Source organism: Sorex araneus, chromosome 7, assembly GCF_027595985.1.
Source record: "Sorex araneus isolate mSorAra2 chromosome 7, mSorAra2.pri, whole genome shotgun sequence".
In the NCBI taxonomy this organism is placed as follows: Eukaryota; Metazoa; Chordata; class Mammalia; order Eulipotyphla; family Soricidae; genus Sorex; species Sorex araneus.
In genome coordinates this window covers 14,217,831-14,240,669 of record NC_073308.1, presented here as the reverse complement: position 1 = coordinate 14,240,669, position 22,839 = coordinate 14,217,831, and the positions used below count along the sequence as shown (strand labels likewise).

Below are 22,839 nucleotides of genomic sequence, written 5' to 3'. Positions count from 1 at the left end.
AGGTGCCCAGGGAGCGAAGTGCACTCATGGAACTCCCGTAGCTCTGTGGAGTAAACCTGTCACCAAGAGGGAGGTGATAGCATGGGGCCAAGATGCTGATGTCACCTGCTCTTGGTGGCTCAGTGAGGAGGCTGATGAGCATCAGGCCTGGCCCACAGGGCAGGACGGCACCTGGAGAGCAAATTTGGCCAACTGAGCCCAGGCACCAGAGCCTCGAGCTGCCCAGCCACAGATAAGAGACTTGTCCCCAGAGTCTGTCAGACAGGGCCTCTGCCACCCAAGCCTGGGCAGGGCCCCGCAGGAGGCCAGGCAGGCCGGGGTGGAGCTGGGCAGAGCACATGCCCCATGTGTCCAAGGCCCTGGCTCCTGTCCCCACACTGCACCCCAATCGCTCCCCAAGAGTGACCTCAGGTGGCGGCCCCCAATTCAGGCCTCCACCAGCACTGGGTGTGTCACAGGGTCCCACTGTGAGGGGCTCACTGGCCAGCACGTTGGAGTGGGCCTGTCTCACCAACCCACACCAGCTCAGCTCCCCAGCCACACCCAGGTGTGGCCAGCCTGGGAGTCAGAGGACTCGGGTCAGCTGGGGAAGCTGTGGCCGCAGGTGCCAGTGGCCAGCACTGCCAGAGCACCCTGCAGGCACCAGCGCGGGAAAGGGGCAGTGACAATGCGAGGACAGACTGGGGCTCTTCTGGACGTGGTAATGAGGCTGACACAGCCTTGACTTGTATGCCACGGGCCGAGCTCTGGGGACACAGAGAGATGGAGAAATGGTTCAGCAGTTGTGAGGAGAGACAGACAGAGGGGCACGCAGGGCCTGGAAGAACGGGCATGCCAGAGGGGCAGGTTCTTGCCCACTAGGACCCGGGGTGGGAGGGAGCAGTGGCTTCCTCCCTCCTTCCCACTGTGTCTCTGCTTCCCTAGCTGCTGTGTGACTGCAAGCCAGTGTGCTAGCCACTGTCAAGGAAGGGTGAGTCAGGACGGGGCGTGGCAGAGCCATTCTGAACAGGGAGACCCTGGGTCCAAGCCCACTACCTCAGGGAAATAAAAATTGTTTTTAATGAAAGCGAGCAGGGAGATAAAAACACTGCTGACTTAATGATGGCCATGAAAGCTCTAAACCTACCGTTCACAGTCCGGAGGGAACACAGCAATACGAGGGGACTTGAACATTCATCTGTCACTGCTGGTATCAACTAGGCCAGAACTCAACAAGTACTGGTCTTTTTAGGCTTTAGGCCACATCTGGCAATGCTCAGGGCTTACTCTGCACTCAGGGTCACTCCTGGTGGGGCTTGGGAGACCATATGGGGTGCCAAGGATTGGGCTGGGATCAGCTGCACGCACGGCGAGCACTCTACCCGCTGCACTATTGCTTGGGGCAAGAGACTGGATTTCTTTTGGGAGGGAGAAGGAAGCCCCACACTGAGCAGTGCTCGGGATGACTCCTGGCAGAGCTGACGAGACCCTCTGCAGTATTCAGGGACAAAGCCTGGGCTGGCCATGTGCAGAGCAAGCACCTTACCACCTGTATTACTCCCCAGCTCAGGATACTTAATTTTATTTCTGCAGAATGCCACGGTGATGCCTTCAGATAGAAAGAATGACTATCAAAAAAGCAAACAGGCTGAAGTTGAGCTTAGGATACTCTTTTTTTCTCTTTCTTTTGGATGGAAATATCTCATGTGCACAGACTCTCCTTAAGGGATGGAAACAAGTGAGGGCCAGAGAGACAGTGTAGTGGTGAAGGCACTTGTATTGTATATAGTCAACCTGGGTCCAATCCCCAGAACCCCTTATGGTCCTTGGAGCCCATCCAGGAGTGATCCCTGAGTGCCGAGCCAGGAGTAAGTCCTGAGCACCACTGGCTATGCTCCCGCCCCCCAAGAAAACAAAAACAAACCCCCAACCCCTACCCACCCACCCACCCACCCAAATAAATAAGCTAGTCCCCTAGGCCTCCAAAGTGTGGCCTGCAAATGACCAGCACAGCAGCCCCCAAGCTCACTGGGAGCCCAGCTCTGGGTCCCCAACCACCTGACAGCAGCTGGTCAGTGATCTGGCATCGGAAGGAAGAAGTGGGTACAGATGGAGACAGGAAAATGAACGCATTCCCGCTAAGCTGTGTGTAAAGGGGGCTGACAGGGGCACACCTTTGGAGGCTAAGGGTGACTGTCGAGGTGAGTCTCACAGTAGGCCAGCTTCCCTGATCCCGAGTAGCTGCCAGTTGCTCAAAAGGGCAGGCTCCAGGTGTTCCCGAGCCCAGAACACACTCCTGCCTTGTGCAGCTGCCTGTGGGACACGGAGTCCCCAGTTTTCCCTGCGTTGCCGCCCCCCACAATTTGGCAGGAAGCAAGCATCCACGTGATGACGGGAGGTCATCAGGGATGAGCTGGGTGCTCCCCCACCCCCGCCTGGGGCACTGAGTTGCCTCTCTAAGCCTTGGCCCCATTCAGACTTGGCCCGGACCACCGCGTCCAGTGAGGGGCGGGGGAGTGATGAGCTCTGGAAACCGTGAGAACCAGGGTGTTATCGTGCAGACGCCAAGCGTGGGTCCCAGTTTCGTCCAATTAGTTGCCTCTTGGGTGAGATAAGATCACGTGAAGGACGATAGCTGCTGGAAGCAGGGTGCCTTGTGGGGAGAGGGCTGGGCACGCTGGGCAGGAATGCAGGAGTCCTGAGTGAAGGGACAAGCTCTCCATGCCCCCTCTTCCCGCAGACACTTGCTGACCAGCCTGGCGAGGGACCCTGTGCGTGCTGGTGGCTGCAAGCGCCAGCCCCCCACCCCCCCCCCGCTGGCCCCCACAACTGGCCTCTGGGCCCCTGGAGTCTGTGAGAAGTCACAAAGCGGGAGTGCAAAGCCCTGCAACACCCCCTCCAAGAGGCCCAGTGCCCTGAGCTCAGCACACGTGTGAGACTTTCACAGGTGCCTCCCTCTCCTGTCCTCCTGGGAGTCCCGAGGCTGTGCCTGAACTGCAGACGCAGCCTGCTCTCCTGACGGGGAGGAGGCGCAGCTCAGATGGAGGCTGCCCTGCACGAGAGACCCTGAGCTCGATCCCTGGCACTGCAACTGCATTAAAAATAACTGGGCTGTCCCTCCCCGTGTCCCCTCCCGCCCAGCAGACTGGCTGTCATGCCCACAATTTGCCTCCAGGCACCATCTTAGCACACCAACAGACCTGGCCCAGAGACTCCCAGTTGAACCCAAAATGGATTAGTGCCATACAGAGATGTCTCTGGAACCCAACCATTTACAATCTAGAAATTTACATTTACAATCACGGCCGCACGAGTTCTCATGATATTCAAAATGAGCAATGAAAAATAAATTATCTAGTGTCTATCCCTGGCAGGTAGGCTTGAATGGTGGTGGGAAAATTCGAGCAAAACATAATGCCCAAAAGTAGAGAGAAAGTATTGGGGAAATTGTCTGCCATAGAGGCAGGGTGAGGATTGGGATGTGGGTGGTAGAAACTGTGCACTGGTGGAGGGATGGGTGTTCCATCATTGTACGGCTGAATCTCAGACATGAAAGCTTTGTAACTCTCACGGTGATACAATAAAATAAAAAAGTAATGTGGAGTTCATGCCCAATTCAATCAGCTTAATCAATGGCTGAACAAATAGCAGTGCTCCTACATTATTATTTTTTATTATTTTTAAAATAATAATAATAATAATAGTAAATTCCTTCGGATTGAAACATGGTACAAGGATCAAGGCCTTGCCTTGCCCCTGGCAGGCTCAAGTCAGACCAAGTCCCACGGGAAGTTAGCCCTGAGCTTCTTGGAGGTTGCTCAAAGAGCAAAGAACCAAAGAAGCCCCCCGACAGCCCTGCCTTCGCCTTCACAGGGAAGGAATGGAGAGCCTTGAAAGCTTAAGTCTCATCTTCCTTCCGCTCCTGCTGTGTGCTTTGAGGGGACAGCTGGGTCACCTGGCAACGTCTGCACTGTGCTGAGAGGGATCGGGACCTCCCCAGGCAGCTTGCTGCCCTCTCAGGAGGCCGGGCCCCGTGCTCTGTGGACCTGAGGGAAGAGGGTGCTGGGTCCACTCTTTACAAGGTCGCACAATCCTCCAAATGGGATCTGGTACAATGTACACAAGTCACGACTGGAAACTGCCGCAAAGTGTGTTTGCCTTTGCTGCCCGCCTCCCCTGTGCCCTCAGTGGAGCCACCCTGCAGGCCGCTCGGCTGTTCTGGGGCGTACCAGGCTCTCTGCCTGCTCCCCCTCTGCTTCCTGCCCTGACCTTCCTGCACAGTTTCCCTTTTACCCTGGACCTTTTGTCATGGCACTGGTTTTATTACTCATTGTTACTTGTTTATTCTCATTTTACTGCCTGTCCTCTCAGGAGACAACTAAAAGTTCCAACTTTGACCTTCAGTGTTGCTGCTAGAGATCAGTTTGATTTGTCATAATTATTCACCTATGTTCCCAACAAACAGCAGCCACCCCCCACCCCTGCTTTTGTTCTGAGAGGGCATTAGTAGTAATTTAGGCCACAAAGTCAGATGTGATCCCGCCGCACATGCTTTCTGCATCCTTTTCTGGAACTCTGCCTTGAATTCCAGGTAGTCAAGACCACCTGCTGGCCTGCTGGGCTTGGATTCCTAGCAGCAGAAGAACCCAAGGAATCCAGGAATCCAGCAGCAGCATTTGCGGCGGATGCTGAAGGCCTCCCTGAGTGGGTGGAGCTCGGCATCGGGAGAGTCGGGAGAGGACAGGTTGGGGCCCTGTCGTGCTTCTACGGCACGTAGGACCAGGGCTGGAGGTGGGTGGTTTTCGCCCATGCAGCCCCGCACTAGCCCATTGGTGTTTGAAGAGGTCTAGTGGCCCGGGGTAAGCCCGGCTTCACTCTCTGGCTGAGGGGCACGAGGCTGCCCTTCGGTCACGTTGGTTGCCTATGACACTTTGCAGATACTCTGAGTTGTTTTTTTAATTTTTGTTTTATTTTATTCTATTTTTTTTGCATTTTGGGTCACACCCAGCAATGGTCAGGGGTTACTCCTGGCTCTACACTCAGGAGTTACTCATGGCGGTGCTCGGGGGACCATATGGGATGCTGGGAATCGAACCCGGGCCGGCCATGTGCAAGGCAATGCCCTACCCACTGTGCTATTGCTCCAGCCCCTGATCTGAATTTTGAGAGCGGGATGAGAAAACAAATCATTTTCATTCAGCCAAGGGACTGTGTTGATGAGAAGCAAGGCTGTCCCACACTCACCCCACTCTTGGCTGTGTGACACCACTGGGACAATTAACCGAAGAGCCAGTTGGGGTCAAGGGTCAAGCTCCCAGAGTAGTACAGCCAGGGCACTGGATCAATGGGACAGCGGGGAGGGCACTGGTTAGGGTCCCCTAGTACTGCCGAGAGTGACCCGTGTGCAGAGTCCTGAGCACAGCTGGGTGTGGCTCAAAGCCAAGAGTTCACTGCCCACAGGTGGGGAAGGCAAAGTCCCAGACTGAAACGTCCCGCACTTATGCCAATGGAATGATTCTTTCTGGAGGGCATGATTCTAACTTTTAACCGCTTCAACAATGGGTGTCGGACTGACCCCTTCCAGCCCAGGCTAGGAGAGGAGAAAAGCACCTAGTCTGGGAGCCGGCTGACAGGAGAAAAATGCCAGCATGGGGGCCCTTGGAGCTGGAAGCTGCCCTTGGAGCTGGAAGCTGCCTGCTTAGCCCAAAGCCTCTCCCAGCTCCGCTGCTAACGTTCTCTGCATGGCTGCCCCTGTGCTGCGTTTGGGGTGCTGAGCTTCATGTTTCCAGGGGCCTCTTGCTTCAAATAAAGAGACTCAGTGACTTCCAAACAGATGGACTCACAACTGCCTGCCGCCTTCCATGGGCACCTCGACACCAGAGGTTCCCTGACTTCCACAGGGAGGGACTGGACAGAGCTTCAGACCAGCACGGTCACCTGACTCGAAGGGGAGATGTGGAGACAAAGGTCCCTTGCCTGGTTCTTAGAACCCCCCAATCACAACTGGCCCGTTAAAAGCCAGCTCAGGGCCAGGAACGTGCTCCAAGGGCTGAACACAGGCCACGTGGAGGCTTTCGGAGCAGCACCAAGAGCGGGCTGTGAGCACCCAGCCAGCGAGAGTCTCTGGGTGCAGCCCCCGAAACAAACAAACAAATCCAGCTCACCATTTCCCATTAAAACCTACTCCTCCAGGGCCAGAGAAATAAATCAGGGTAAGACACGCACCTTAAATGGGCTTGGTCCCTATCACTGCAATTGGTATCCCAGCTCTGCCAGGAGTGATCCGGGATTACCACCAGTATACCCCCCAAACACCACCCAAACCAGAACCAAACAAAAAACCTGCTCCTCCAAACTACCACCATCACCAACAGAAGGTGTGGACAGATAGCTCAGGGCTGCGCATGCTTCAAGCAGGAGGCCAGGGCTCAGCCCTCTGCCTCTCAGTCCCCTGGATGAGTGATCCCCAGCATTGAGCCCCACCCAGAGTGACCCCCAAACAAAGCAATAAACCACCCCCCACACCTCATTCTCACCATCTCAAAGGTCAGAAACACAAACAGGATGTGTTTAATTCTCCTTGGCTTTTGCCCTGGAGATCCCAGTCACTGAATCCTAGAATTTTGGAAGGCCTTGGAAACTTTCCCCATTCCTATTCCAGAGACCCTAACAGAGGCACTAGAAGGTAAGAAATACTTTGTAGAAAGGCGCAGGTATTAAAAGGGGAGGGGAGGTTTAAACAAACAAACAAACAAACAAAAACAAACACAAACAAACAAACACAAACAAACAAACAAAAAAAACAGCAGAGCCAAGCTGAGCCCCCAAGCCTGGTCAGCCGGTCTGGGTTTGTTTGACTGAGGAATCCCGAGGGGCTGGGGTCAGGGCTCCTGAGGTCAGCCGGGGACACGCTGCTCCCAGTCTTCAATTTCAGACAGTTCTTGACTACTACGCGCCCCAACCCGGGCCAGGCCGTCAGACAGCGGTGAGCACACTTGGACTTTCCCTGCGTCCGGCTCTATCTCCACCTGGACAGAAGCTCCTTCTTCTGTTCTTCTTACTGCCCCGCCCCTTCCCCATAGCAACTAGCACAGGGTTCGGCGGGCTTCGGGCTATAAATAAAATGTTTGTGAAATCACCAAGCCCTCGAATTTTAGCGCCAGGAGGAATACGGGCAGTTCCTCGGGCTGCTCGTCCCTCTGCGGACCGAGCAGCCACTCCAGGGTCCGGAGTTGACCCTGTTGGGGTGGCCAGTCAGGGGCCGGACGGGCGGCAGTCCCCGCCAAGTCGCCAACAATCACACCAGGCCTCGGGCGGGAGGGCCGGGCGAACCTCCCCTCCGCCCCCCGCCACCCCCGGTGCCCGCGCGCCCGACCAGGCGCCCGGCCTGTGACCCGTCCCGGACCGGGCCGGTGGCTCCGGAGACGCGGGCGCCCGGGCAGGTGTCAGAGCGGGGCCGTGCGGCCGCCCCACGTGGACTCGGCTCGCGGGAGCAAAGTCCGCGAGGGGCTGCGCGGCCCCCCACCCGCGCCTGCGCCCCGGCCCGGCCCACCCCGCCCAGCCGCTGCACGCGGCCCGCGACCCCGACCCTCCCCCACGCCTCCGCCGCCGCTGCACCCGGGCCGCGGTCCCCGGCCCACGCCCGGCACCCGGCGGGCAGGCTCCGCCCCCCGCTCCGAGCCCCGCCCCTGCCCGCCCCGCCGCGCCGCCGGCCAATGGGGAGCGCCGGGAGGCGAGGCGCGGCGGCTGTCGTGAGGGGCCGCCGGCCAATGGGGAAGCGTGCCGGGCCCAGGGGGCGGGGCGCCGGGGCCTTGTCACGCTCGGGTCCGTGTGAAAACGGGGGTTCCGAGTGCAAAGCAAAGTTTTTTTGTAAACCGTCTGCAAAGGCGGGGGGGCGAGAACGGCGCCCGACGCCGCGCCGGGTGCAGCTGCCGGGCCGCCGCCTCCTGAGCCGCTCGGGCGCCGGCCGCGCGGTCGGACTCGGGCGGACGCCCCGGAGAGAGCGGCCGGCGGCGCCCGGCGCCCGCAGATGCCCGCGGCCCGAGCCGCGCCGCGCCGCCCTCCCGCCCGGCCGCCCGGCCGGCCCTAGCCGCCGCCATGGGGTGCTGGGGGCGCAACCGCGGGCGCCTGCTGTGCATGCTGCTGCTGACCTTCCTGTTCATGGTGCTGGAGGTGGTGGTGAGCCGCGTCACCGCCTCGCTCGCCATGCTCTCCGACTCCTTCCACATGCTGTCGGACGTGCTGGCGCTCGTGGTGGCGCTGGTGGCCGAGCGCTTCGCGCGCCGCACCCACGCCACGCAGAAGAACACGTTCGGCTGGATCCGCGCCGAGGTGATGGGCGCGCTGGTGAACGCCATCTTCCTCACCGGGCTCTGCTTCGCCATCCTGCTGGAGGCCGTCGAGCGCTTCATCGAGCCGCACGAGATCCAGCGGCCGCTCGTGGTGCTGGCCGTCGGCGTGGCCGGCCTGGTGGTCAACGTGCTGGGGCTCTGCCTCTTCCACCACCACAGCGGCTTCGGCCGCGGCGCCGGCCACGGCCACGCGCACGGCGCCCACGGCCACGGCCACGGCGCGCCCCGGGCGGCGCGGGCGGGCAGCCCCGGCCCCGACGGCGCGGCCAGCGAGCCGGGGCCCGACCCCGAGGAGACCAACATCCTGGTGCCCGGCGGCCGCGGCGCCAACGGGCTGAAGGCCGAGCGCTCAGGTGGGTCCCGCCGTCGGGGGCGGGGGCGCGGGCGGCAGGTTTGCGCGCAGGCTCCGCGGGGGCTGCACTGCCTCAGCCGGTGCCCGGGGCGCCCAGTGCCCCCACCCGACCCAGCTCAGCCCTGGACCCTGCCCGGGCGCCTTCCCCGCCTCACCGGGAACTTGAGAGCCTGCCGGAGGGAAGGGGGTTGAGTCCCGAGGAGGGGGGACCACCCCAGCCGCCGGTAGCTGAGCGGTGGGGTGACCTTCCCGACCGTGCCATTTTCACTCACCTGCCGTCCTGCCGCTGGAAGTCATGTGGCCCGTGGGGAAAGGTTAGACCTAGCCCGACTCCCTCCCACCAGACGGGTGTCAGGCCCAAGGACCACCACCCTGGTGCCTGCGGAGCAGGAAGACAGGAGTCCAGGTCAGGCTTCCCACCACCCCTGTGATGCTGGTGCATTTCCAACTCCCTGCACCCCCCCCCCCCCCCCCCCCCCCCCCCCGCCCAGGACCCTCTCATTCATGGTCATGGTTCGGGTCAGAGTCTAGAAGTTCTCCACAACACCTCCATGCCTCTGTGCCAGAGTGACTGGCAAGGGCGCTGCTGAGACTCTCTGCCCTTTGTGGATGGCTCCCACATGCACTGCCATGACTTTGTCCCTGGCCGGCAGCTCTTGGCTGGCTCCTAGCTGCCTCTACTGACTAGCCCCAGGCACATTCAGAAAGTGGGTTTCACGAAGTTTCCCTCCCTCCTTCATGTGGGAATGGACAGGGGTGTTGCTGTTGACTGACTCTGATGCTTGACTGTCATCTCCTCGCAGACACTGACCAGTCGAGAGCTGATGCCTCAGCCGTGCAGGTGAACGGCAGCCTCATGGCAGAGCCGGAGCCCGGGGAGCTGGAAGACGACCACTCCGCACAGCTGAACATGCGCGGGGTCTTCCTGCATGTCTTCGGCGATGCCCTGGGGTCCGTGATTGTGGTGTTAAATGCGTTGGTCTTTTACTTTTCTTGGAAAGCTTGTCCTGAGGGGGAGTTCTGTCTGAACCCGTGTAGCCCCGACCCTTGCAAAGCCTTTGTGGAAATGTTGAATGCGACACAGGCAGACGTCCATACGGCTGGGCCTTGCTGGGTCCTTTACCTGGACCCCACGCTCTGTATCGTCATGGTCTGCATCCTGCTCTACACTACCTACCCGCTACTGAAGGAGTCTGCCCTCATCCTGCTCCAGACGGTGCCCAAGCAGATCGACATCAAACATCTGATGAAGGAGCTGCGAGCCGTCGAGGGGGTCGATGAAGTCCACGAGCTGCACGTCTGGCAGCTGGCTGGGAGCAGGATCATTGCCACTGCACACATCAAATGCGAGGACCCCGCCTCCTACATGCACGTGGCCAAGATCATCAAGGATGTGTTCCACGACCATGGCATCCACGCCACCACCATCCAGCCCGAGTTCGCCAGCGTGGGCAGGGAGAGCATGGCCCCCTGTGAGCTGGCTTGCAGGACTCAGTGCGCACTAAAGCAGTGCTGCGGTGCACGGCCGCAGCCCCCCGGGGCCAAGGACGGGGAGAAGACCCCTGCGGTTAGCATTTCATGTTTAGAACTTAGTGAAAGTCTGGAGAAGAAGCCCCGGAGGACTAAAGTGGAAAACATACCTGCTGTTGTAATAGAGATTAAAAAGATGCCAAGCAAACAGCCCGAATCCTCTTTATAAAGGAGGCTTGAAAAGGACACAATGTTTGATTTTAAAGACTCCATCAAATTTCGAGTTTGCCAAGTAGTGTGATTTGAAGTCCTTGTCTGGCCACAGTTTCATTCTATTTTTGTAAGAACTCACGGGGACTGTTGAACAGAGTTCTACAACAACTTTTGTGAATGTTGGTGGGGTCACAGCTGTGCTGGACAGTTTTAGGAAGCCAGCTTTAACACTATGTTACATTTTTTGTTTTAAAGTAAGTATAAACCTTATATAACATAATGACTTTTGATTTCCAGTTTTTCCATGGTAAAAGATTAACTTGGGGGATAAATAAAATTGTTACTGGGTTTTCTCTGCTTTTCTTTCCCCTCTTTGTTGTTATATTTTGTTCACATTGTAATTGCTCGAACTTTAAAAAAATCATCGTTTGTTTCCTCTGACACTATAAGAAATATTGACCTGCCCTTTGAGATCATTACATAGCACAGTGGCAGCATGTTTGGAAAGTGACTCATGGGTATTCCTAGGGACAGTTTCTGTTTTTCCTCACCTGGCGTATTTCTCATACTAAGCATCAGTGACTATCCTGTCTGGGCCATTGCTGAGTATTCTAATAAAGTGAGTTAACTGACCAGTTGCTATCATTCACACAGGACAGGGAGGGTCGGTTTACCAAGTGAAATACTTAAAGCACTTGCAAATTAACATTCGGTCTACACAGGGCCCGAGAGACAGTGAAGTGGGTAGGGCACTTGCCTAGCATGTGGCCAACCCGCATTCCATCCCCGACATCCCATATGGTCCCCCAGCCACCATTAGGAGTAATTTCTGAGCAGAGTCAGGAGTAGCCCCTGAGTGTCACTGGGTGTGGCCCACAAAAATATATATTCAATCTACATCTCTAAATTTTCCGAGATAGGAACTCACATTCCCTTTGCCAGAGTTTGTCTGAGAGCTGGACTCTGTACCCCGAGCCTTGCTTTCTGAGACTTGCTGGAAGCATGCAGGCAGTCGTTGCTTCAAGGACATGAAACAACATGAGATCACGTGTTCAGTGCCAGCTTGTTAAGGTGACTGTTGAGATTATGGGTGTTGAAACAAAACCATTTTCTGGTGTCGGCAGGATCCAGGTGAGGCTCCTGGAGCACATCCTGAGCTGGGAAGCAGCTCTGAGGGTGCAGTCGGGCCTGGGTCCTCATCAAGGGAGCAGGCTGCTCACACCACCCGTTACTCACCTCAGTGCCCCAACTGTCTCTCCAGGAAACTGATCCTGGCTGCTGTTGCTGTGGATTTCAGAACTACAAATACAATTGAAGGGCATTTAAAGTTATAGTTTTCGTGATAGATGGGTTATGCTTGGTGGAGAAAAAAAAAAGATACTTGCTCTCAGATGGATGAATGTTAACATCAGCCCTCATGTATAGTTCTATTTTTCTAGAAACCTAGTATCCTGACTCCATCAGTCACTTCCAGAGCTGACTACATTATCGATGTTTACATTTTGGGATTTGAGATAATTTGTTATTTTAAGGGTCTTAAGATGAAAGTGTTGGTATTTGACAGTTAACTCATTGAAAGGATGATCATCTGTGGTAGATGATGTGGTTTATTTTTTCTAGAATACTCCTGTTGCTGGCAATGGGTCTGTTTAAGAACAGCTAACTTTTCCAGCAAGACAGGTCATTTTATGAACACATTGTAAGTACATATTTTCTATAAATGGGCCAAACCATAACTTGTTGATATGCAATACACCTTGAATACTGTGATCTATTATTGTGCAATTAACTCCTCAAATACACTGTTAGTTATTTGAATTCTGGGGGGTAAAGTTAAAGCATGAAAGTGGGGAGTGTCATAAATATGGGTAAGTAATAGAAAACTTCAAATTGTAATAAGATGAAAATCAGGCCAGAGCGATAGAACAGTTTGTAGGACTTTGCCTTGAACACAGCCAACCAGAATTTGAATCCCAGCAACCCACATAGTCCCCTGAACACCACCACGAGTGATTCCCAAGTGCAGAGCCAGGAGTAACCCCTGAGCATCACCAGGTGTGGCCCCCAAAACCAAACCAAAACAAAAATGTTCAGTTCTATAAATCGTTTGTCATCAGAACATTTCAGTAATAAGACATTTATGATAACACCTCACGGATTACACAGTGGGGCAGTTTCTGGACACAGGCTAAGGTGGAATAGCAGACATCAGCTAAAGGAGGGGTTTAGTGGTGTGTCAAAGCAAGGACCAAGGGCTTCTTTCTAGTGTACTCTGAAGGTAACAGCCTTTAGAGTTTAGTTTTGTCACTGTCCCTGATTATAAGCAGCTTTGTAACAGTGGGACGCCTGTAGCATTTTCTTCTGTCCTAATAGCAGAATTGGGCACTGACTCACCTCTTGAGTTTTAGCAGAGAATTATTTCTTTACAATACACTTGCGCTCTCTCTCTCTCTCTCTCTCTCTCTCTCTCTCTCTCTCTCTCTCTCTCTCTCTCTCTCTCTCTCTCTCTCTCTCTCCCCCTTCTCAGTGGATTGAGAAGGATTGAAAATATGAAGGAGGAGGCCCAGGGGACTTCAGGGGAGTCTTGGGGATGAAGGGGAAGAGTGGCACTGGGGCGGCCTGAGCTGCTCAGACACGGATGACCTGGGAATGACTGCTCTTCACCTGCTCTCCTAAGCGTCCACGCCCCTGGAGAATATTCACCTGAAGAAAATTCTACAATGCAGGAACATTTATCATCTTCAGTTTAGTCCTAAATCAGTGTTAAAGCTCGTATGGATGTGGGGAGCTCTGGGTCTGTTGTTTTTTAACTTGGAGCAGCCACATAGGCTGGAGATAGAAACTGATCTCTACCTGGCCTCGTTGCAGAGACAGGCGAATGCTCTTTGGCTTCACTGTCACTCCCACTGACACAAGGGCCTCTTCTATGTCAACTTCTAAACCAAAATTGTGTCTTTGGCGAACTGTCACTGAGGGAATGTGACCCGACATGTGCCAGCTGTGGAGGAGATCTGAACCAACGTGTGTCCGGCCTCCGCTCCCTCCTGCTGCCAGGCGCTCCCACCCTGCTGAAAGGCTCTGTGGACTGTTCTGTGTGAGAGATGTACGCAAGACAGGCTGCTGCATTGCTTCTCATTTATTAAAAGTAGAAAAATAAACCAATTTTCACTCTACAGCACTGTTTGGTGCCTGTTTCCTCTCTGTGCTAGGGGTGTGGGGTGCAGAGGCATTAGGAGTAGGCAGAGGGACCAGGCCTCTGAACAGGGAGGAGGAGGAGGATGACGGGAGGGGGCAAGAGCAGCCTGAGGAGTGGGGGGCGAGAGTGCAGGCCTGTGTGTGCTGGTCTGTCCCTTCGAGGGATCAGCTGCTCTGGCTTCCACACATGACTCCTGACAGAGGCCAGTGGTTGACAGTGATGTGACCGGGACTATTGGCTGGGAAGTTCGTGGTCACTCAGAGGGCTTTAGAGAGCGTTCCTCCCACTGGGAGATGAACATTGATGAAAACCACAAGACTGGAGTGTTAATACAGTGGGGACGACACTTGCCTTGCATGCGGTTGACCAGGGTTTGATCCCGGCAACCCATGTGATCCCTGAGCACCACCAGGAGTGATTCCCGAGTGCGGAGCCAGGAGTAATCCTGAACGTTGCTGGGTGTGGTCCCCAAACAAACAGCAAAAAAACTGTGGGCACTGTGTGGCACTGCTGACTGACAGCCCCACCGCCCCTCACGGGAGCTTCTCATGGAGCTGAGCACCCAATGGACAGGCCTTGTGGGTGGTAGCTGACATGGTGGCTGCAGTCAGCTTCCACTGTTCCTCCATAGACCACTGTCCCACTGTAGCCAGCTCCTGACCCAAATCACCCCAACTTGCTCACCAGTGGGGTGGGCGTACACTTGCCCCCCCAACACACACATAGCCTGCTGCTCAGGGACACTCTAAGGGGGGAGTGTGGGGTGTTCTGTCTCAAGAGCAGCACAGGTAGACCAAAGAAATAAGAATGAGGGTCAAAGCCTTTGGCGTGGGCAAACTCAGAGAGCTAATCAGCAGGTGAAAACACCAAAGTCCCTAAGCCAGACTCCAGTGTACGCAAGCTGGTCATCCAAAGCTGGTCCTGAGCCTGAACATCCTTGTAGGTGGAAATCAGCATCTTCTGGGAGCAGAGCAGGGCCAATGGCAATCTGTGTTACAGGGGCCCCGGGCCACGTCACTCGTGTGCATGGGGTGCCCAGGCCAGAGCCCCTGAGCTGGATCAGCTGATCATAGAAGACACCAGCATAGGGAACCTTTGGTCGCACAGATTCCTGGGGACACTCTGGTCCATCATCCAGACGCCCTGACCTTTTCAAACATGCCCTGGGAGGCAGGAGGGCTCAGGGAAGCCAGTTAAAACAGCAGACAGAGGAAGGACCCTGTAGATTCAGCTCAGCACCCACCTGCCCCACCCACCAAGTGCTGGGTATGCTGGTTTACCAACCAGTGACCACAGCATGGAAGACAGTGGCCAAAACACAGACAAGACTCCAAGGGTCCCTGCTGAGACTCTGCCTGGAGGGGCCAGGAGTGAGCCTTGCTATGCTTCCAAACCAAGGCAATCCCGGTCATTGCCTCAGCCAGCCAAGGCCAGGGAGTGCGTGGCAGTCTGTGCAGGGCAGGGCCTATCTCTCAGGCCTCTGCTGGACATAGGGAGGGGAAGCCTGGACACTCAGGAGGAGGCAGAGTCCAAAGCACCAGTGACAAGCACATCCATGAAAAGCCATCGGAGGAGCCAAGAGACTGGATAGCAGGGTTTATCCCCGACACTGACCAGGGTTCCCCGAACCCCACCAGGAGTGACCTCTGAGCACAGAGCCAGGAGTAAGCTCTGAGAATTACTTAGCATGACCCCAAAACCAAATCACACCATGACCAGCAGCAGCAAGAACAGCAGTAACAACACGAGATGCTGCCAGTGCCACCTTTTATATTTCACATTTAAAAGCCAGACTTGCTCAGGCTGTAGAGGTAGTACCAGGGTTAAAGCCACTTTTCTTACACTGGGCTGACCCTGACTCCTGAGTCCCGCCAGGAGTGACCCCTGAGCACAGAGCCAAGAGTAAGCCCTGAACACCACCAGGTGTGTGACCCAAACAAAACAAGAATAGGAGTAAAAGCTGAGCTTGTCTGGGCAGCTCTGCAGTTAGGCAGCGAAGGTGGCGGGAAGTCAGAGGCATTCCCGCCTGGCCGTGGCCTCACCCTGCCCAGGCTTCTCCATGGCTTCAGAAGCATAGTATCGAGGGACACCCCCCACCCCAAAAGCAAAGGTGAAGAGAAGAGCGATGAATGTGTTTTGGTTCAGTACCCGCCTGCCCCCACCTGGTGTCTGCTGGGGGCTCGCTGGATAAGTGGCTCCCAGGGTCTGAGATCGCCCAAGTTCAGTGTGCTCAGGGGAAAGGGGGTGTGACCCGGCCACAGTTCCCTGCTGCCTCTGCTGTAGGGCTGGTGCAGATCTCATTCTCTAAACCAGGTGGACCACACCCTCCAGGGACACTGGGACCATTCAGCATGGAAGTAGCTTGGGGTAACATGGAGTCACTTCCTGTCTGTGGGCTTCAAGAAGGCTGATTTCCAGGATGGTGCTGTATGATTTTTTTTCTCTGAAAAGGAGATAATCAGTCATGTAAGTCTTGGAACCTCTGGTCTAAGATGAAACGCTGTTACCATGCATGTATTTTTTTTAATGTTGGGCCAGAGAGATAGTACAGTGGGGAAGGCGCGTGCCTCGCACACAGCCAACAGGGGCTCATTTCCTGGCACTCTGCATGGTCTCCCAAGTCCCTCAAAGAGTGATCCCTGAGCACTGAGCCAGGAGTAAGCCCTGAGCACAGCTGGATGTGGCCAAAAACCAAAAACCCCAAAACGCTAAATCAGATTTTCTGATCTATTTCTGACGTCAGCACATGAAGCGTCACATCCATGTGCCCTTGACTCTCTTTGTATCCCCTGGATTTTATTTCTGATTTTTTTTTTTTTTGCTTTTTTGGGTCACACCTGGTGATGCACAGGGGTTACTCCTGGTTCTTCACTCAGGAATTACCCCTGGCGGTGCTCAGGCTGAGTAAAAGCACTGACCGTTCCAGGTGAGACCTTACTGTCACTTGCACCTCAGAGTCACCTTGGAATTCAAAGGTGGCATCTTGAAACTGGATGTTTCAAAGTACCACCAAGTCTCCATGTCCCAAATAAGTTGAACTGCTCATGCACTTGTTGAACCTGAGATTATAGCCAACAGGGTTTATTGAGCGATTCTAATAATTTGTTGGGGCTGGAGCCATAAGACAGTGGGTAGGCCTTGCACACGGCCTACCAGGGTTTGATCCCCAGCATCCCATATGATCCCCCGAGCACTGCCAGGAGTAATTCCTGAGTGCAGAGCCAGGAGTAACCCTTGAGCATCGCTGGGTGTGACCACCCCCCAACCCCCAAGAAAGCAACATTTTTTTCTGTTTTTAGAGGACTGGAGATGGCTTACCAGGCTGGGCACATGCTTCTCATAGTTAGATGTCAGCACCAGGGGTCCGCCAAGCACTGCAGGGGCAGCCCCTTGAGTACTGAGGGGTGAGGCAGTAGACCTTGAGCTCTGCCTGGTGTGATCCATAAAAAGCTGCCAACGTCTTTATAAATCACTTCCCATATGCCAGTGCATGGGGGTGAGGGGGCAGGGAGACGGGCGGGCGGCTCACAGGTGGGCACACAGGTTCCTGCGGCCCAAACCCTCCCTCCCTGCTTTTTTCTAGGGATCTCTTTAGGGAAACCACGGCCAGGCTCAAGGATCTGCTTTATCGTTAGAGATCTAATGGCGGTTGGGTCCTTGGCACCGGGTCAGTGCCACCAAGGGAGCCCACAGAGGGTGCCCGCCTTGGTCCAGGGCCCCACTGATCTCCCCTGAGCTCCCGGCAAAGGAAGCTGGATGTGAAGTCTCAGTCTGGAAACAGCAGTCCTCAATGTCACCTGTGAACAGCAGGGGCCCCGACCCAGGGCCCTCGTCTCCCTGTGAGGTCCAGGTCACTTTCTCCCGTTCAGAAACACGTGCCTATCCCGTAGCAGGCAGCGCGCACCACTAACAAAGCCGGCTTGTGAGAGACCACGCTCGGCAGTGAGATGATGAGAACTCAGGGGCACACAGTCGGCTCCGCTCCCATCCCTGCACGCCATAGAGTTCCCTGACCCCACCAGGAGTGTCCCTGAGTGCAGTCAGGAGTCAGCCCTGCCTGAGCACAGCAGGGTGTGGCCCCAAAACCAAAACAAACACAAGAAGGTTGGTTGGAGCATAGCCCAGCAGGCAGGTGTTCACCTCGCAGCGGCTGCCCAGCCAACCTCTGGCCCTCCGTGCAGTCCCCCCTGAGCCCCACCAGGAGTGATCCTGAGCTTAGAGCCGGGAGTCGGCCCCAGACACTGTTGGGTGTGCCCTCCCCCAACAGAAAGGAGAGAAGGCAAGTAGCCTTGGCACAGACAGCCACTGGGGGAGAAGGGGCTGCGCCTGCCTCGTGAGGGGTGGCAGGGGCGGAGCAGGGGGTCTGGGGACAGAGGTGGAGTGGCAGGTCTCTATTCCTACAGCTAAGGTCTTGTTCTTTGGTTAGACAGAGAATCAACATTTTTGGTTTTGTTTGTTTCTCTCTTAGCCACACCTGTGTGCTCAGGGGCTACTCCCAGCTCTGTGCTCACACGGGCCTCCGTGGTGCTGGGACTCAAGCCTGGGCCTCCTGCCTGTGGAGTCGCTCCCAGAGCAGGCCCCGTCTGTTGTCTGGGGCCATAGCCAGCCGTGCAGGCACTGCCCCAGCACAGGGCTGGGGGCCACGGGGCTCCCGCAGCAAAGGCCGTCCCCTTCTTCCGAGCCCTCTCCCGGTGCCCCTGAGCAGGTCTTTCCCCTCCAACACCTGGACCTGCCCGTGAGTCCCAGCTCGTGGGCGAGTGCTGGGGAGCTGGCTGGCCGTGGGTTCAGATTATTGTGCAAGGAGGTGACTGTCTGGTGACTCAGCTGTGTCCCGAGCCTGCAGAACCAGCGGGGACCACGAGGATCCAGCTGGGCCTCAGGTGGAGCCAGGGGCCGCGCCTCTCACCTCTGCCTGAAGGCATGCTGCTGCCTGGCCTGGCCTGCTCTGGCCTCCTGGGGGCCTGCAGCAGACGCCTGGTCCCAGGTGGCAGGACCCTCTGGCTGTGTCCCCCAGGAGGAGGAGGGCTTGGCAGAGCACAGCAGGGCCAGATCCTGGACTTTGGAGCCAAGAACCAGGTACATGTCCACTCGGGCTTTTCTGAGTTGTGTAAGCCGCAAGCTAGGCCGGCTAGCCAGGGAGTGGGGAACTGGTCTCCGGAGGGCGACCCCTAAGATAAACCCCAGAAAGGAGATGGGAATTTTGGAGCCTCCTGGGGAATTCCCACCCGGCAACACAGACGCTCCTGATGCCCCAGCCCTGCCCCCGTGGCACACAGTGGGGAGCCTGGCAAAGCAGCTCCTGCACCTACATGGTGCCCTGTCCGCTGTCTCGGTGCCGCTGGCGGGGGACATGTGGCCAGTGGGAGCGAAGGCCACAAGCTCCTCCAGGTTCCTGTGCATGTTTGTGTCATGAACACTTGCTCTCTGGTGTCTGTGTCCCCTTCTTGCAAAGGCTTTTCTTTGGACTTATTTTTCTGGGGTACTTGTGTGGGGCCGGCGGGGCGGGCAGGAGGCCTGGTTGTCGCAGGCCGACATTCTCACTGAAGGGACTTCCTGGAGAACAGCGCTGACATCCAAGCTCCAAGTCATTCTCTGTTTCCTAGGTTTGAGGTATTTGGGTCAGGGGGCACCCAGGGTGCTCAGGGGCTACTCCTGGCTCTGTGTTCCACAGTGACCCCTGGTGGTGCTAGGGGGCCTGTACGTGATGCCCAGGATGCCGGGCTGGTGCCTCACTCTGTGTTATCACTTCCTCTGGAGTGATGTCTCCTCATGTTGGTCACCACCCACATTCCCAGTGTCGTGTCCTGGGAGGCCGTGACACCTGCACTCAGGACTGGTCCTCATCCAGCTCCAGAATCCATCATTACTGCCAATGGGAGCTGGTCCCCGAGTGCCAGCTGCCCCTCGCCTGTGTCCTGCAGAGCCGGGCACCTGTGGGTGCGGCTCTGGGGCACTCAGCTGCACCTGGACACTGACACCATCTGCACCCTTAGAGAGTGTCTGCTGCCCCACTTCTGGCTGCTGTGATGGGCCGGGGTCTCTGGTTCCACCCTGGGGTGCAGTGCACCCTCCATATGGAAGTGCTGTGGGCCGTGTGGACCCTGTCAGACTCAGAAGTTCAGTGTCTTTCACCCTGCAGTTTCCATGACAACTGTACTCCTGGGCAGGAACTGGTATCTCATGGTGGCCTCGTGGGTGGACAAGTCCCACCATCCGACAGGGGGTGCTCCGGCATCCCTCTCTCTGGCTGCGTCTCTTCTGGAAAAATCTTTTCCCACATTTCATCCCTGCATTTGCTTCTGGACTGCTGAGTTTGAGGCATTCATTGATGTTTGCAGCACGAGCCGCTGTCCTTGGGGCTGTATCCTCCTGTTCTGTCCTCCTCTCCTCCTGTCCTCATATCCCTCTGTCCAGTGTCCCCGGCTTCTCTCTGGCTGTGACCCTCAGGGCACTCAGCTTTGTCTCTAATGAAATCCGTCTCTGTTCTTTGCTACTGTTCTTGTTGTCATGGCCAAATCTCACTGCAGGAAGGATTCCCCCTATTCTAAGTTCTCTTCTCCTTCTCCTTCCCCTCTTCCTACTCCTCCTCCCCCTTCTCTTCCTCCCCCTCCTCCTTCTCTTTCTCCCCCTCCTCCTCCTCCCTCTCCTCCCTCATTCTCCTCCCCTTCTCCTCCTCCTCCTCCTCCTCCTCCTCCTCCTCCTCCTCCTTCTTCTTCTTCTTCTTCTTCTTCTTCTTCTTCTTCTTCTTCTTCTTCTTCTTCTTCTTCTTCTTCTTCTTCTTCTTCTTCTTCTTCTTCTTCTTCCTTCTCTTCTTCTTCCTTCTTCCTTCTTTTACTTCTTTTACTCTTCCTCCTCCTCCCTCTCCTCCTCCTCCTCCTTCTTCTTCTTCCTCTTCCTTCTCTTCTTCTTCCTTCTTCCTTCTTCTTTTACTCTTCCTCCTCCTCCTCCTCCTCCTCCTCCTCCTCCTCCTTCTTCTTCTTCTTCTTCTTCTTCTTCTTCTTCTTCTTCTTCTTCTTCTTCTTCTTCTTCTTCTTCTTCTTCTTCTTCTTCTTCTTCTTCTTCCTCTTCCTTCTCTTCTTCTTCCTTCTTCCTCTTCCTCCTCCTCCTCCTCCTCTTCCTCCTTCTTCTTTTACTATACCAGTGGTGCTCAGGACTGACTCCTGGCTCCTTCCTGCTGTCTTGGTGTCACTGGAGGCGGTATATGTGACTCCAAAGTCAGGGATGACTCCTGGTTCGACTTGGGGGCACTGTGTGGCACCAGGGATGGAACTGGGGTTGGCTGTTACATTCAAGGCAAGGTCCCTCCCCGCTGTGCTCTCTCTCCTGTACCCTCTCTCCGTGTTGATGTCCTGCTGTGACATGAGGTCATGCCCATGCCCCCCTTGGTGCTCACTTGAGCTAGGGTGCTCGTGGGGGCACAGGCAGGCAGGGATCACTCGGGTCTGCTCTAACCCTGGGCTCACAGGGCTGGGCACTCCAAGCGAGCTGGGTGCTGACAACAGGTGCGGGCAGCTCCAGGTTTGGACTAGTGACCTTGAACTGGCTGGCAGGAGCTCGTGCCCATGCACCCATGCACTGACCCTCATGCCCTCCTGTATTTGTTTCCCTCTGAGCAAGATGACACTCCGGTCTCATCCAGCCGCCCACCCCCCAATCTCCTGCCCTGTTCCTCAGGGAGCAGTGGCTGGACAGAGCTCCCCAAAGCCATGTGTCAGAGGCCTGACACCCAGCCTCGGGCAGTGGCACAGGCGGGGGTCCTCTGGGAAAAAATGTCACATGGACGAACTCTGGTGTGTCTGACATTAGGGGATGTGAGGGCCCAGAGGGGACTGAGCCATAGGAGGTTCCTGGCGGGTGGGGGCTCCAGAGCAGAGAGCAGAGTTGGTGGGGTCAGGGCCCCCTGCTGTGTCCCCCACCCCTGCCCCCTCTCACTGACCTGAAGATTTCTTCTAAGGATTCCTGTCCCCTTTTACTCTGAATGCTTGGCAGACCCGAATCTAGACTCAACTCCAAACTCTGCTCACAGACACCCCGTGTTTCCCTCCCAGCACTACTTTCTCTGTGGCGGGAAGAGGCCTGGCTGAGTCTGGCTCCGGCACCTCTGACATCCTGGTCTCCAATTCCCCTCATGGCCAGTGCTGAGAGCCCCAAAGGAAGGTGCCATCACCCCTGCTCTGTCACCCTGCTCCCCGGGCGCCATCACGCCTATTCTCTGTCACCCTGTTCTCTGGTTGTAGCTAATGGGCTGAGTCCTGACCCCAGTTCCCACCTGACGCTCAGGGTTGCAAGTCCAGCTCAGTCACAGAGGCTGAACAGGAAGGAAGCACAACAGGAACACGGTTAGGGGGTTCCCTCAGCTGCCCTGCCAGGTGGACAGAGCAATAGTACAAAGGGTCAGGAGCAATGCAGGGAGCCAACCCAGTTTGACCCCAATGGTGCCCCATATGGTTCCCGAGCTTACAGCTAATGACCAGCTCACATCTAAAGCACACAGAGTCAAGGTGCAAACAGTTGCTGCCAAACTAGGTGAATCTGACCCAAAAAGGAAAGAAGCCAAGAGAAAATAGATGGTGACAGAAAATATGAGACAGAAGCTGCTATAGTTCAGATAATGGAATCTAGAAAGAAGACGCAGCACGTGTCAGGAGCAGAGGTAACAGCAGCTGAAGGCATGAGAATCGTCCAGTTCTTACCAGTTGCTATTAAGAAACGTATTGAAGGATTTATTGAGAGAGAATATTTGCCACAAACACCTGATAACTACAAAGTATACACATACATAGCATAAAATGTGTTCAAAAATTTGATTTATTCTTGGACTGTACTCTTCACATGGACTGGGAAGTTCTTTTAAATCATTAAATATTAAGACGACCATCTCTTCTATTAAATTACAGTACATGGGGGCTGGAGTGATAGCACAGTGGGTAGGGCGTTTGCCTTGCACGCGGCCGACCCGGGTTCGATCCCCAGCATCCCATATGGTCCCCTGAGCACCACCAGGGGTCATTCCTGAGTGCATGAGCCAGGAATGACCCCTGTGCATTGCCGGGTGTGACCCAAAAAGCAAAAAAAAAAATTGGAAATGAGAAACTAAGAATATGCTTGGACTCTCCAGTCAGCCTAGACTCCTGTGAAGGGCAACCTCGGGGTGCCGAGCACTGTCTCCTGTTCCTGAAGGTCTGAATCACCCCTCGATAGCCGCAGAGCAGAGGCACCGCAGGTGGATTGCAGTTTCTGGGTGTGACCCGAAAAGCAAAAAAAAAAATTACAGTACA

General features: G+C 55.7%; 1 protein-coding gene across 1 annotated transcript; it reads left to right on the top strand.

Moving 5' to 3' along the window:
- The first annotated feature begins 7,848 nt into the window (after positions 1-7,848).
- On the top strand, positions 7,849-10,722 carry SLC30A1 (solute carrier family 30 member 1). Its single transcript, XM_055144469.1, has 2 exons — positions 7,849-8,683; positions 9,486-10,722. Exons 1-2 carry the CDS (start codon positions 8,077-8,079, stop codon positions 10,379-10,381), a joined length of 1,503 nt encoding a protein of 500 aa, XP_055000444.1. The 5' UTR covers positions 7,849-8,076; the 3' UTR covers positions 10,382-10,722.
- Positions 10,723-22,839: the final 12,117 nt, after the last annotated feature.

What these genes read in the sequence shown, in the direction of transcription:
- SLC30A1 (XM_055144469.1), top strand. Translation starts at nt 8,077, where the DNA reads ATGGGGTGCTGGGGGCGCAACCGCGGGCGCCTGCTGTGCATGCTGCTG. An exon ending in GCTGAAGGCCGAGCGCTCAG is followed by an intron (nt 8,684 to 9,485) that starts GTGGGTCCCGCC and finishes ATCTCCTCGCAG; the next exon opens with ACACTGACCAGTCGAGAGCT.